Here is a 16,132-nt window from a genome sequence, read left to right as displayed (position 1 = left end):
TACATAATCTATGGTAAATGGTTTGAATTGGAGAAAGGACCTTTCTAATTTACTCTGGGCATTGCGAACTACTCCCAATGCTGCCACCAAAGTTTCTCCTTTTTCTTAATTAAAAAGAAGGTCAGATTCTTCGAAGTTAGTCAGACCTTGGATGCGTGATTTGAGTGCTCCCAAAATTGATTCTGATTTAGTAAAGGCCAATAGTCTGATTGCTCAGGGCAAATATGTCCCTAAGGAACCGAATAAAGGAAGGAAACAAGTTTGTTTCAAAGAAGGAGATTGGGTCAAAGTGAAGCTTCCTGGGTACATGGCCAAGAGTCATTCCAAGTTTTCATGTCCCAAACAAATTTTTTCTGTAAGGGGCAGATCAGTGATTTTGCAGGATGGAAAATGGTGGAACATGGAAAGATTGTCTAAACAGAATTTGCATGCTAACTCTAAACATAATTTGCATGTTAACTCTAGCACGGAACCTCAAAATGTGCCGGTTCCTGTACATCATGGTTCTGGTTCTACACAGGATAAACCTGTCATCAGAATTTCTGCGAGAGTACGAAAACCTGCTGTCAAATACAAAGATTATGTATACTTTTTACATAGTTTTCGGTTTTTATTCATGTTTGTGATGATATTTGTTATGTATTATTTTGTTTCAGATGTAAAGGGCGGAAGATGTGTTAGGTCTCATGTTCCTTTAATTGAAGTGTATTTATTTATAAATGTAGTACATTCCACCATTACTTATGTTCCATCCTGGAATGGTGGCCTGGCGTCCGGGTTGCATTCCTGTTGCAGCACTGCGGCGCTGTCTTCCTCCAGTAAGTGCCGGGTTGCCACCTTCCAACACAGCGGCCATGCAGGTTGGGCACCCACCCAGGACCAAGCAATGGCGGGATGGGCACCTGCCTAACACTGTAAGCGGCAGAAACACGGGGTGGGCACCTGCTGTTTAACTATGCATAAAGCACGTTAGGTTCCCGTCGGTAGTGTAAAATGCGGGGTGGGCACCCTCTTTCCAAAAAATACTCATAAAGTGGACTGGGCACCCGCTCCATGAGGCATCATGGGGGAATCCCTATGATATGGGGGCTTGGTGATTAGACACACCACAGGTGGCGGAGTAAGCATTGTACAGGGCAGGCACAGACCTATTAAGGGTCAGGGGATTACTCCTCCCACTATTCCCAATGCAGATGTCCCATTCAGCCTTGTGCTGACTCACACTGCCCCTCCTGGAGCCACACACATCTCCCAGCCCCACACGTGGTATCGTAGCGCCTACCCTGCACTGCCATAGCAACGATTATTTCTAGAACCGAGCGCAGTGTATCGCCGCAGCGCTTGTTGAACAGACCGGCATTTACTGTGTATTGTGCCTTTTTATATTGTTGTGACACTCGCTTTGCAATTTACTAGAACTGAGCGCACTAAATCGCTGCAGCGCTTGTTTAACAGACGGTGATTTAATTTATTTTGTGCCTTATCATATTGCTGTGACACTCGCTTTGCAATTTGTTGCCTGATTGTGCTGCCCAGTCGATTGCCTGCTACATCGTGCCCAATCTCGTCCTGTTCCCTATCATGGCTTGCAGCCATCTTGTTGCTTGTTTGTTTGTTGTGCCTCCCAGCCCGGCCCTCGACCCCGCTCCCGCCTCCTAGCTGCCCCGCCCTCTGACAGAGAGTGTAGGCTCCACCGCCGCAGCTTTAGCGCTGTGACCGTCCGGAGGCTCTCTGAAGCGGTCGCTCCCTCGCTGCTCCCTGCTCTACCCCACACGTGGTATCGTAGCGCCTACCCTGCACTGCCATAGCAACGATTATTTCTAGAACCGAGCGCAGTGTATCGCCGCAGCGCTTGTTGAGCAGACCAGCATTTACTGTGTATTGTGCCTTTTTATATTGTTGTGACACTCGCTTTGCAATTTACTAGAACTGAGCGCACTAAATCGCCGCAGCGCTTGTTGAACAGACGGTCATTTAATTTATTTTGTGCCTTATGATATTGCTGTGACACTCGCTTTGCAATTTGTGTGCTGCCCAGTCGATCGTTTGCTACATTGTGCCCAATCTCGTCCTGTTCCCTATCGTGGCTTGCAGCCATCTTGTTGCTTGTTTGTTTGTTGTGCCTCCCAGCCCGGCCCTCGACCCCGCTCCCGCCTCCCAGCTGCCCCGCCCTCCCACAAAGAGTGTAGGCTCCACCGCCGCAGCTTTTGCGCTGTGACCGTCCGGAGGCTCTCTGAAGCGGTTGCTCCCTCGCTGCTCCCTGCTCTACCCCACACGTGGTATCGTAGCGCCTATCCTGCACTGCCATAGCAACGATTATTTCTAGAACCGAGCGCAGTGTATCACCGCAGCGCTTGTTGAACAGACCGGCATTTACTGTGTATTGTGCCTTTTTATATTGTTGTGACACTCGCTTTGCAATTTACTAGAACTGAGCGCACTAAATTGCCGCAGCGCTTGTTGAACAGACCGTCATTTAATTTATTTTGTGCCTCATCATATTGCTGTGACACTCGCTTTGCAATTTGTTGCCTGATTGTGCTGCCCAGTCGATTGCCTGCTACATCGTGCCCAATCTCGTCCTGTTCCCTATCGTGGCTTGCAGCCATCTTGTTGCTTGTTTGTTTGTTGTGCCTCCCAGCCCGGCCCTCGACCCCGCTCCCGCCTCCCAGCTGCCCCGCCCTCGCCCCTCCTCCTCCTCCATCCATATATGACATATGCCTCCGCGCGCAGCGTTCACGCGCAGCGGTCGCGCCCCATGCGCGCCAAAGGTGAGCCAAAGGTAAGCCCGTCTACGCCCGTCCACGCCTGGACCGCGCCCAGCACCAAACCCCCTGGCCCCCGCAATACCCACTCTGCCCGCATAACGTACGATGCCGCCACCCTCCTAGCCCTTAACCCCGGACGCACATCACAATGCTACGAGGCTGCCCCAGGACGTACCCACGGTCCATTCGCCTGCCACTCCTGCAAGTACGCCTGCATCAAAACCCACACCAAACCCACTTCCTCCAAACATAGCCCTGACTTTAACCACCTGAAGTGCATCCTGCTGAACACCCGCTCGCTCCACAGACACGCCACAGAACTCTGGGACCTACTCGACACTGCGTCACCGGACATCGCCTTCCTTACAGAAACCTGGATGAACGCATCATCAGCACCCAACATCGCCATAGCCATCCCGGACGCTTACAAAATCATCCGAAAAGACCGCATCAATCAAACAGGAGGAGGCATCGCCATCGTCCATAAGAACACCATCAAAATCACGACCTGCTCCGACGATATCCTTGCAACTGCCAAACACCTCCACTTCCAGATCCACACCGACCCCAGGACCACACTTAGAGGCACCCTAATCTACAGACCTCCAGGAACCTGTAAACAATTCAGTGATGACATCACTGACTTCATTAGCTCACATGCTCTCGCCTCCGAGAACTACATTCTACTAGGAGACCTCAACTTCCACCTGGAAAACAAAAACGACAGCAACACCACCTCCCTTCTGGACAACCTGGCCAATCTCAGACTCAAACAACTGGTTAACTCCCCCACCCATATAGCCGGACACACGCTCGACCCTATCTTCACCTCCTGCAAACACTTCTCCTTCGATCACTCCACAGCTCTCCATTGGACGGATCACAGTTGTGTTCATTTCAGCTACAAAACCACCCCGACCCACATCCACCCACAACCTGTTTCACGAAGAAACTGGTACAAAATCACCACCGACCAACTCCTCACATCACTCAACCAAAACCCTCCCACCCTCTCATTGGACCCAAACCAAGCTGCCAACAAACTCATGCAATGGATCACTCACAGCGCTGACGAATTAGCACCCCTGAAAAACCGCCAGACCAAATCAGGTAACAAAAAGGCTCCCTGGTTCAATGATGACCTTAAGAAATCCAAGAAGCTATGCCGCACCCTAGAGAAAACATGGAGAAAAAACCCAACCACCGACAATATGACCACCTTCAAGGCTGCCACTCGTAAACACCACCAACTGATTCGTTCCACCAAGAAATCAGCATTCAAGGATCGAATTGACAACAACGCCCATAACAGCAAGGAACTTTTCAACATCATCAAAGAATTCACCAACCCCACCGCAGCCTCAAAAGACATTACTCCTTCCCAAAACCTCTGCGACTCGTTATCCTCCTTCTTCTACAACAAAATTGCCGACATTCACAACAGCTTCAAGAACATTCCCCTCGAACAATACTCCCCACCCCCCTCAGAACCTTCACCGCCATCCAACAACCTCAGCGCCTTGAACCCAATCACCACTGAAGACACCATCAGCCTAATGAACTCAACCCACTCTGGATCGCCAACCGACCCCTGCCCCCACCACATCTTCAACAAAGCAGACTCCATCATCGCACCCCATCTCCGCGATGTTTTCAACTGCTCATTCAACTCTGCTACCTTCCCAGAAAGTTGGAAACACGGCGAAGTCAGCGCCCTCCTGAAGAAACCCACAGCAGACCCCTCTGAACTTAAAAACTATCGCCCCATATCCCTCCTCCCATTCCCTGCCAAAGTCATTGAGAAAGCCATCAACAGCCAGCTCGCCGCCTTCCTTGAATCCAACAACGCCCTCGATCCCTCTCAATCAGGATTTCGAGCCAAACACAGCACCAAAACCGCCCTCATTGCAGCTACAGACGACATCCGAACACTACTGGACAATGGAGAAACAGTGGCCCTCATTCTACTCGACCTCTCCGCCGCTTTCGACACAGTCTGTCACAGCACCCTTATACAACGCCTCAGCAACATCGGCATACAAGGAAAAGCCTTGGACTGGATCATCTCGTTCCTCGCTGGGAGAACTCAAAGAGTCCGACTTCCCCCATTAAATTCAGAGGACACTGAAGTCATCTGCGGCGTACCAAAAGGATCATCACTCAGTCCCACCCTCTTTAACGTTTACATGATTCCACTCGCATCCATCGCGCGCCAACACAACCTCAACATCATTTCCTACGCTGACGACACCCAGTTAATCCTTTCTCTCACCAAAGACCCTAACACCGCCAAAACCAACCTTCACGAAGGCATGAAAGAAGTAGCCGAATGGATGAAACATAGCCGCCTAAAACTCAACACAGACAAAACGGAAGTGCTCATCCTAGGATCCTCCCCCTCTGCGTGGGACGACTCATGGTGGCCTTTGGCTCTGGGCACAGCACCCACACCCACAGACCACGCACGTAATCTTGGCTTCATCCTAGATTCCTCTCTCTCGATATCCAGACAAGTCAACACAGTCTCATCCTCCTGCTTCAACGTACTTCGTATGCTCCAAAAAATCTTCCGTTGGATTCCCCCCGAGACAAGAAAGACTGTCATCCACGCACTGGTCACGAGCCGGCTGGACTACGGAAACACTCTATATGCTGGAATCACAGCCAAATTACAGAAAAAACTCCAACGAATCCAAAACGCATCAGCGAGACTCATTTTAGACATCCCTCGCCAAGAGCACATTACCGGACACCTGAAAGACCTCCACTGGCTTCCCGTCAACAAGAGAATAACCTTCCGTCTCCTCACCCACGCACACAAGGCCCTTTACAAACCAGGACCCGAATGCCTCAACACTCGACTGTCCTTCTACACACCCACCCGCCAACTAAGATCCTCCAATCAAGCCCTCGCCACAGTCCCGCGTATCCGAAGATCCACCATGGGAGGCAGATCCTTCTCCTACTTGGCGGCCAAGACCTGGAACTCACTCCCCACTCACCTCCGCCTTACACAGAACCACATCTCCTTCAGAAAAGAACTCATAACCTGGCTATTCGATAAAAAATAATCCCCCCTCCCCAAGCGCCTTGAGACCCTCTGGGTGAGTAGCGCGCTATATAAATCCCTGAACTTGAACACATAGCACACAGAAATTCCAACTTCTAAAAGTGGCATTTCTAAAATAGTGATAATAAACCTGCGCCCCCCCATTGCGCATCATTTATTATGACAATTCCAAATATACTAATCTTGACTACGCTGCTCCTCTCATATTAGAAAAAACTTTTCAGGGAATCCCCAATTCATTCCTATTGGAGGGCAGCCCCACAGTAGTGAGAAACTAAAATGGTTGTTCATCACTACTAGGACATTTCCCATACTTAAGGTACATGTCCTCTCTTTTACCTACAATGCACCCTGCCATAGGGCTAGATGGGGCTACCTTAAAGGTGACTAACATTTAGAAAAAAGGGGGTCTCAGACATGGCACGCACTTTAGGGGCCATGTCACACCGGCAGAGACACTGCGCGCAAAGGCCCTGCAATGGCAGAGGCCTGAGATAGGTTTGCAAGGCTACTTTGGTGGGTGGCCCAATCAGCGCTGTAAGCCCACCAGTACAATTTAATTTACCAACCCTGGGTATATGGGATACCACTTTACAAGGGACTGACAGATAAATTAAATATACCAAACAGGTGTAGACCAGTCTTACCATATGTAACACAGAGAGCGGCCGCAGTTTACACTGGACAGCAGTGTTAAAGTGCCCAGAGGCCTAAAACCACCGACAACATGTCAGAGAAAAGGCTAGGTGAAAGGCAAAAAGTTTAGGGATGACTTTGCAAAAAGGGCCAAGTCCAACCCATGGATTCAGAATACAAGCAAAAGCTGTAAAAAGCCACTGAACCCTTCATTTGGTACAAGGTGCCTATGCCTTAACTGAGTTGGCAGTTACAATATAAGACAGAACCAACTCTCACTATTCTGTAGCGTAATATACAAAATTGTTATCAACACTTGCAAGCAGATTCATGGGTAGACCCTCAGACCCTCGTTTACTTATAAGCAGAGATTTATGGAATTCTGCAAATATAGTTTTTCTGCATAATTATGGATTTAGTACATTTGCAAGTAATGCATCATCTGCTGCAAATTCTAAAGGTTTTACCAAAACGCAAACAGAACAAAAGTAAAAGAACATGAACGCATTCTGCTGTGCAGTGGACGGCTCTTCATAAAAGTTGTCTCAGTTACCTATTGCTGTATTTGGATGTTCAACTGGTACTAATGCCGTGGAACCTATGCCCTAACATAAATAACGTGAAAAGAATGAAAAATAATTATGACTAGCACGAAATATGCTGAATTAGGCAGTTTAATTTGCATTTTCTTGCTGTTGCATAATTTGTTTCTCCCAAGCCACATTATTAGAGTGGCCCTACTCATAAGGGAAGTGCAAGAAAAGCATTTGATTATGTGTCAGAACATGTGACAATGAAAGGCTAAAATCAGCAGTGGCTACCCCCATAAATAACAATTTTGGGTTGAGAGGGCTACCATTTGCTACTCTAGCTCCCCCTTTGCAACTCTCTGGCATGAGGCTAGAGACTCGAGGCAGAAGACAGTAGGACCTGTATGAAAAGCACCTTCTCTATTGGATGCAAAGCAGCAGAAGGACTGGGAGACATTTTCCCTCCTCTGCCCAGAGATGTTTTAATTAATACGCAATAAGGATAACCCAAAAATCCTCAGGGACCTCGGATAGATAACTGTAGCTCAGAACAGTTAGCACACAATCATTATAATAGATATCTTGTTTATAACTAATTTCTTCATATGCATGCTGTTTTAGGTTTATGTTTCAGACGTGGAGAAAAATATGGTATTTTGTTGCTTTTTCCAATATTTCTTCCGTCCGGGCTGAAAAATACAGGGAAGGCCAGTAAAAACACAGCCAGGTGGCAATCCTAGGGTAGAATCAAGAGATAGCTAGATATCAGACAGTCTTCTTTCTTAATTCTGTAATGTTTAATACAGAAATCTGTAATCTTGTCAAGCTAATGTCATATCCTGATTGTCTTTCCATGTCTCTGTCCTTCCCCAAGGCTTCTTCCACAACATTTGGTTCCAGTCCACTGTTCCCTACTCCAGGATGAAATTATGTCTGGGTGAAATCATGTCAAGGGGTGCCACTGTTATGCTATACTGGTGGCAAACATATTGAAACTGGCATGAGAGAGGAGTTTTTCATGTAAGCCACAGTTATTGATTGTCCTAAGGTAGCTGTATAGATAAAGCCATTGCTGTATCATGAGGATGAAATGAGAGCAGGGAAACAACTATTGCTCTAGGGACTTGGAAGCCCATGATTTGGTGAGTGATGATGGCATATATATGTTACTTCCCTGTTCACTCTCAGGTTACAGAAATCGCTATATATCTATCTTCATGCTACGAAACACGCTGCACCCACCATCGTAGCACTTTGAGCAATTTATTGTAAAGTTGTAAATATCAAAGAAACAACATTTGTAAAGCACACATTCACCCAAAATGCAAACAATCACATTGTATTTATATAGGTCTGCTTGTCAGCCGTTAGGCTCTCCAGGTGGTAGCTGCAGGTTGTAGCCAAAGGGCCAAGTCTTGAGTCCCTTCCTGAAGTTGGTCAGTGAGGGTGCAACATGGAGGTGGACGGGGATGGTATTCCAAGCTTTGGTAGCGAGGTGGGAGAAGGAACTTCCTCCAGTGTGGCTGTGGCATATGCGAGGGATCTCTGCCAGGGCGAGGTGTGCAGAGCGAAGGTTCTTGGGTGGTAAGCTGAAGTGTAGGTGGTGGTTCATGTTGTGGGTCCATGGTCATGGAGAGCTTTGCAGACATTTGTCAGAAGTTTGAAGTGCAATTTCTTGTGACCTGGGAGGCAGGGGAGGTCTTTTAGGTATTGGGGGATGTAGTTTCTCTTGGGCAGGTTGAGGATCAGTATGGTCGCTGTGTTCTGGATCGACTTAAGAATCTTTGCATGAGTTCTGTGGTGGTACCTGCATAGAGTGTGTTGCCTTAGACGAGTCGGCTGTTGATGAGGGCCTACATTATCGTCTTCCTGGTGTAGAGCCACTTGAATATCTAGAGGAGCATGTGGAAGCAGGCTGAGGAGATGGCGTTGACTTGACATATTATGGATAGTTCACTATTGAGGATGATGGCGAGGTTGCAGGTGTTGTCTTTTTGCATAGGGGTGAGTCCGGTCTCTGCTTGTCACCAGGAGTCATTCCAGAGGGTTATGTGTTTGTCAATGATGAGGACTTTCGTCTTGTCTGTGTTAAGCTTAAAAAAGTTGTCCCTTATTTAGACTGAGACATTCCTCATACAGTTGTGGAACTTAGTCTTCATCATGGTGGGGTCCGCTGAAAGCAATAGGACAAGCTGGGTGTCGTCGGCGTACAAGATGATGTTGATGGTGGCCGTCTGACGATGTCTGCAAGTGGTGTCATGTAGACATTGGAGAGGGTTGGGCTGAGGGATGAGCCCTGTGGAACGCTGCATAAGTTGTGCTTGTCTTGCAATGTAAAGGGAGGGAGTTGAACATGCTAGACATGGTTTCCATCCGTTTGAGCAAGTTGTCTGTGATGCAGATCTGGCATAGGCAATTGATGAGTATTTTATGGGAGATGGTGTCAAACGCTGCAGACAGAGAAGCAGGATCTGTTGGGTAGGGTGCCAATGCCATCAGTTCTGGCATTAGAGCTGTCTCTGCACTGTGGTTGTTTCTGAAGTCTAATTGGAAGTTGTCCAGTAGGTTGTTCCTCTCCAGGAATTGTATTATGGCACTGGAATAACATTTGTTACCCCAGAGTACCAGTGTTATCAATTTTGGAAGGGTGAAAGGCTGAGTGGACTTGTCAGGATTCAAACTTTTGACCAAGAAGTCAAGCACAGATCCCTTCAGTGGATGCATTATGCAGTGAGCCAGCAGACCTGGCAAGCCATCAAATTAACCCATAGAGCTTCAGTGGTCTGTCTTGTTCCTAAAAGCCAACAACAAACCAAGAGGCAGATTGATGTGTCTCTTGAAAATGTACAACATTTTCTTGGATGGAGCAACAATATAATACACTGAACACTGTACCTAAATTGTGTTTGTAAAAGGCACTTCCTAAGCTAATGTAGGTGCTCTCAGATGTGACAATCAAGGAAACTTACAACAGTGAAGTTCAGTGAGTTGACTAAAACCATACAGTTTTGTCAAGAGGGGATACTAGGATTCGAAGGCACCCACCTCATTTATTTAGATATGTACTGTGTCAGTTTAGACACTGGATTAACATCTCTGCTCTATCTCATTTAAAATAAAATAATAGTGACTTTAGTTCGGATTTGTCAGGAAATAAACAATACACTGTGTTAAATAACACATATAATGTAATTTGAAACCTTTGCTATGCCTTATACACACTATAACCAGCAGGATGTGTCTGCGAGAGGAATGATCACCACTGAAAGAGGTGGTGAGTGTCAATTCTCATGCTGCATTGGCTGAGCCGATTAGCATTATTATTGCTGAATGCCATATGGAACTCATGTCTCTACAATCCACAATTAATTGTAATGAATTTACCCACAATATAATCTGGGTCCCCCTAGTTCCTTACCCTAGACAGAGCAATTCCTGACTCCGAGATGTGGTTCAGAGAGCATTTAGATGTAAGGCGCCGCTCAAAGAGCATTTGTGCATGTCTGGTGAAGTTGGATCCAGATTACATAAGAGAAGGATGCAATAGGGAGTGGTGAAAGTGCTTTGTAATGGTGTTGTATTGTAATGTAGCGTTTGTATAGCACTTTCCTACCCCCTCAAGTGATGCTGTTGCTACAAGAAAGGCTGTTACCTAGGTTCTCACATTTTGGCACAGTGTGGCAATGGATTTCAGCATAGGTTTTCCAGTTACACTTATAGACTTAGCAACAGGTGTTGTCATCAACATTGTCTGACATCAGATTTTGTGCATAGTTGTCTTTTCAGAACTGAAGATTAGATGTACCAAGCTAAGAAGTGTAACCGAGACAAAAACAATTTAGCAGGTATTTTTCATCTATTCCTCCAGGATTTGTAACAATACCTTGTATTCAACATGACTGCCCGAAAGCCCCCATAATTTAGGAAAGAATTGAAGACATACCTCATTAAAGAACAGTACCTCACAATCCAGTAATAATCCACAAACCTCATTTATTGTAGTGTATGCTGTCTTTTGGTTGTGTACTGTGCTCCAATGTGTTTTGGCTATATTTGTGCTACACAAATACCACATACATAAATATATACACAGGGTGTGTGGCCACAAAATAGCTTTTTGCTAGATATTAAACCCATTTTGTGATTTGGAAAATCATTATAGACTTGCAAAACAGGTTTACAGACCTAAAGTGAATCACAATTGAAAATGAGTGTGACAGCGATAGCCACTGCTAACTATGATTTGTTATGGTATGTATCAATGCTGAATAACCTCAACTGCAGTCACAAATCATTGATCAAATCAGGTTTTGCAAAGGGAAATTCCCTTTGGAAATCATGACGGCCGACTTTGAGGAAGTAGGTGGTTGGTCCACTGCGTGCTCCTCTGCCTGCGATCCACAATGTCTCCTTAAACTTTAATCTTTTTTTGTTAATAATAGCACTGGTCTATTTTCATTGGCTGTTTTAAAAAATACATTCTTTCCTATTCAGAATGCAAATCCTGGGATGGAGGTCTGCTTTCACTTGCATGCCTCCATGCCTGCATCTGCAGCCAATCACAAGGTTTCCCAAACAGTAACCTGCCTATTTAATATTCATTAGACAGGTTGTTTTGTGATCACTTTGAACATCAATTTGTGATGAGACTTAGTAAAACGTAGGTCACATTTTAATTTGCTAACACATTTGCAAACCAGTCAGTGTGCAAATGACACATCTCTGGTTTTGAGAATTGGAATAGTAAATCAGACCCTAAAGTGACACATACAGACTTTATTCAATATAGCCAACTTGCAGTTTATTTTGTTCAATATTTGTACTCCTTTGTTTGCTTCCTCTGTATTGATTAATGACAAACACCTACAGGCAGTCGCAAGATACCAAGGTGATACTCCAGGTCTCATTAATAAACATTGACACACTAGAAGACATTTTCATGACCATTCTTTGGGATGATGTACTGTTGCATTTCAAAGGAAAAAGCAAGACTGTTCAAAAAGATGATGTGAATTTCGTCCCGTCTTTGAAGTTTATGTGCAAGAGCTGACAGGTCAATTTGATGACTATGAATGCAGAGCAAAGAAAAAAGCACCAGATACCGATTACAATTACTATGGAAAGCATATAAAGCAATTAAGCTGTCAATTGACAAGCTGTAAAAGACCTGCATGTCAAGGGTGAATCAAATTTCAGGCAGAAGTATACTTATTAATCATTGATGCATTGCTTGTTGTTTTAACACAAACAGGTTAATCTTGCAGGGACCTAAGTATTCTGTTTGGCTTCTTCTTGGAATTAAGAAACATAAATGAAAAAATCCAAGAACTAGATATTCCTTTCCAAAATGTTGGAATAGAACTGTAAATATTTTTGTTCATGATGGTCGCAAACTTAAGTGATGGCTGTTCTTTTTTAAAATTGAAGTGCATAAAACATAAGCTATGTAATCATATGCTTCACGCTAGACTGATCTCGCTGGCTCTTCTGAATATTGAGTCAGATATGCTTCAAGAAATTTAAGTATCAAATCGGATTCAATTTGCAGCGAGCAAATCCAGAAAGAGATGCTTATTTAAATCAGTATAAAAGTCCATTAGAAAGAAAGCAAAGATTGTAACACAGTCTTCTTTTGAAGATGTCCATACACAAAGAATTTGTAACCTGACATCCTTGGTATGGTCTTCCCCCAAACTGTGTGCCCCCTTCTGTATTGCTGGATTTATTTTTGTTGGCTTTAGTACTCTGTGCACTTTACCAGTGTTAACCAGTGTTTAAACGATTGTGCTCTCTCCTTCAAACATGGTAAAATTTGGCCTACACCCAAGTGAGACATTTAAATTACCTGTAAATCCCTAGTAAATGGTACTGCATATACACAGGGCCTGTAAATGAAATGGCAATAGCGGGCTTGCAGTGCTCGTTGAGCAACCACTAAAGTAGTTTTTTAAAACAAGTCTCAGTCCTGCCACTGCAGACTGTAGTGCAGTTTTGAACAGCCATTTCGACCAAGCAGAATAAATCTTTTGCCACACCTAATCTATTTTTTTAGTATCTATAAGTCACCCCTAAATTGGGCCCTAAAGGTTAATAGGGTGTGTAAAAAGTAGGGCATATGGGTTTAAGTTGTACATGTCCTAGCAGTGAAAAACTCCTAAAGTAATTTTTCACAGTTGTATGGCCTATCTCGCAGTGGGTTACCTTATCGCATTTAATAAGTGATAACCTTTAAATGGTTTCTGGTAGAGATATAGGGGCCAGATGTAGGGAGGCAAATACCGGTTGGTAACGTCTGATTTCGGCCGTTACCGACCGGTATTTGGAGTTTAGGATGTAGGGGCATGTTAAAATACAGATTCGGTAATTTTACCGATTCGGTAAAATACCGATTCTGTAAAATTACCGAATCTGTATTTTGACATGTAGGTAGCACTGTAATCAGTGCTACAGGGGTTTAAGAATTAGTTATTGACCACCAACTAGAAGTTGGTGGTAAATAATGAAAACCCTTTAAAAAGCATTTTTTTTGCTTTTAAAACAGTGCCATGTTGCAGACATACATGCCCTAAGGGCATGTATGTCTGCAACATGTGCACCCATGCACAATTCAGGGGTGCAACAGGGTGTTAAAGTGACACCCTGCCACCCTTCTATGTTTCCCCCAATTACCGAATTGGTATTTACCGATTCGGTAATTGCCATTCATTCCTATGGGCCTTCAGGCCCATAGGAATGAATGGCAATTACCGAATCGGTAAATGCCGATTCTGTAATTTTCCGAATCATACCGATTCGGTAATTAAATCGGTAAAATTACCTACATCCCGATTGCCAGTTCTTAAATACCGAATCGGTATGATTCGGTATTTAAGAATCGGTAATCTGGGATTACCCACATTGGGCCCAATATGTTTACACTCAAATGATTTATAGTGTGAAGTGCTCTTCAATGATAAAGCCAGATTACAAGTCACAATTATGAAAAATGACCCTTGACATTTTCTTGTCCTAACCACTTGTGCCTTCTGCAAATGTCCTAGGGCAAGATGTTCTTTTACCATCTAAAATGACTTTTGACATGAAATTGATAGCAAATGCAACCCAGTGTAAGTACTTGGTTATCTATTTCTCTAATTATTTTACCACTTCTGACAGTGTAATGTATAATCAGTGTTCTTTGGCATTATAAGTGCTTGAGTGAGGTGGAAATGTGTAACAAATCTAAAGGTGTACCGATCAGGGGGGCCTCAAAATATGTCTTGGCGAGCCCTCAAAAATGTTTAAATGTCACTGCCTCTGCCACGTAATAAGAATGTCAGAGGAGGAACAAGCAAGCAATTGGGACCTGTCTCAGACTGTGTTACCTTACCAGAATGTGTGGACAGGAATCCCCAGCTCCTCCTTCTGGCCCGCCATCAGAAGAACAGGTGTGTAAATATAGAGTTCATAGCAATAAAGATATGTTACGATAAATCCGAGATTTCAAGGTGCACTGCAGTGTAATTTCTTGCTTTACTACACTTAAAGAAATGTCAAAATATATTGTCTGTCTAGTAATGAATAAAGAAAATAATCCCTCCTGCTCTTTATTTTAGGCATATGGAAACTGTAGCTGTATTGAAGCAGCGAGCTCTCAGTCAGGAAATGTCTCCGTTGTTTTGGGCCAGTGTCCACGGGGAGATGATTGCTCCAGAATGTTCCTTTACTATGTAATCTCACAAGTCTGTGGTGCATTCGTATATGCCCTGGGCGGAGCCGCCTCCTACATTATTTTGTTTAGGTAAGTGAAAATAAATTAGAGGTTTCATTATTTGTAGCATTTGTTCATGGTAAAATACTTTTTCAGGTCAATATACCATTGTGGTGTAAACTAAATATCAAACTAAATATAAAAACTGTGCAAAAATAGGAGATTGTCTTAAATGGTCAAAAGTCACAAATAAACAATATCTGTCATTTCCAGCCAAGGCTGGATTGTGAGTCACTGTTAGATGGTAGAGTGATGAAACACTAAGCGCTAATGACAGGGAAAATTACAAACATTGGTGAAGTTAAAATGTCTGACTGTTAAAATGAATCCTGACTAAAACATTTAAAATGCCTATCTCATTTGAAAATAATGTAATGTCTGATGATTCTATGTATTCTGAGATATATAATTGTCCTCCATGCCTTACAGTGCAACTAATCCACACTAAATTGAAATGTATAATAAGCAGCCAATAGCAGGAGGTTCACCCTGTGTGGGGCCAAGGCCCAATGAACAACAAGTGTTGCAGAAAGCTGTACTGTAAAGCTTGATCTAAATAGGCTTCGGCAAAACCAATATGTTGCAAATATCCACAAATTATATTACCAATTACAAAAAGTATGCCAGTTCAAGCATTACACCAATGGCATTGTTAATTTTTCTAAGACTGTATACAGAAAATCATGAATTACCACTGTCATGCCAGAATTAACATTATTTAGTAGTGGAGAGCAACAAGACAAGAATGCCCTCAAAAGGTCAGGATTTACCACGTTTGCATGTTTAAATTTGTCAATGGGAAAAACTGGCGTTACCTTTCTCCCAATGAGAAATTATTTTGAGTATCATCGGATATCGCACCCAAAAGCAGAAGTTAAAGACATCTAAAAACAATGGAAAATTATTAATATATATTATTACATGATCCTTTAATCTTTGTCTAAACCACATGTGGCATATGTCTTAGTCATCCCCAGCTCTACTGGTGTTAGTGAGAGACCAGCAAAATGTGTGTTGACTCCTGAATATCCCCAAACCTGTTTATAGAAGCATGCATTGAAAGATATGCCTTATACCAACTGCGTTTTCTAAGCCATACCAAAATGATATAATGCAAAAGATAATGGATCTAGTGTCTATGTGCTAGTCAGTCACCATTCCTGCAAGCCTATCTTTTATGTGAGACTACACAAGCATGCTAACATGCTGTTTGAATGTGTTGGCATATTAAACCAAGACATATTGGATTTGGCCTGAATGTTTACTACAATGCTCTTCACAGGTTTAATTTCTTCAACTGTTTACTATATTTATATTTGAAAATATGTAATGTGCTAAGCAGAGGCTCTTTCTCCGGCCTAAACGAAGTTATAACTAT

The 16,132-nt window shown here is 43.9% G+C and overlaps 1 protein-coding gene across 1 annotated transcript in view; it reads left to right on the top strand.

Annotated features, from left to right (window-relative positions):
- Positions 1 to 16,132, top strand: part of LOC147751601 (solute carrier organic anion transporter family member 1C1-like) — a 569,256-nt gene that overhangs the window by 475,071 nt on the left and 78,053 nt on the right. The window contains exon 12 of the mRNA XM_086920557.1: positions 14,600 to 14,784. Within this exon, the coding sequence (XP_086776683.1) occupies positions 14,600 to 14,784 (185 nt within the window). The remainder of the gene's footprint in view (positions 1 to 14,599; positions 14,785 to 16,132) is intronic.

The sequence above is a fragment of the Lissotriton vulgaris genome, chromosome 1_1, assembly GCF_964263255.1.
Source record: "Lissotriton vulgaris chromosome 1_1, aLisVul1.2, whole genome shotgun sequence".
Classification (NCBI taxonomy): Eukaryota; Metazoa; Chordata; class Amphibia; order Caudata; family Salamandridae; genus Lissotriton; species Lissotriton vulgaris.
Note: the sequence above shows the minus strand (reverse complement) of the source record. Positions and strands in the feature narration are given on the sequence as shown.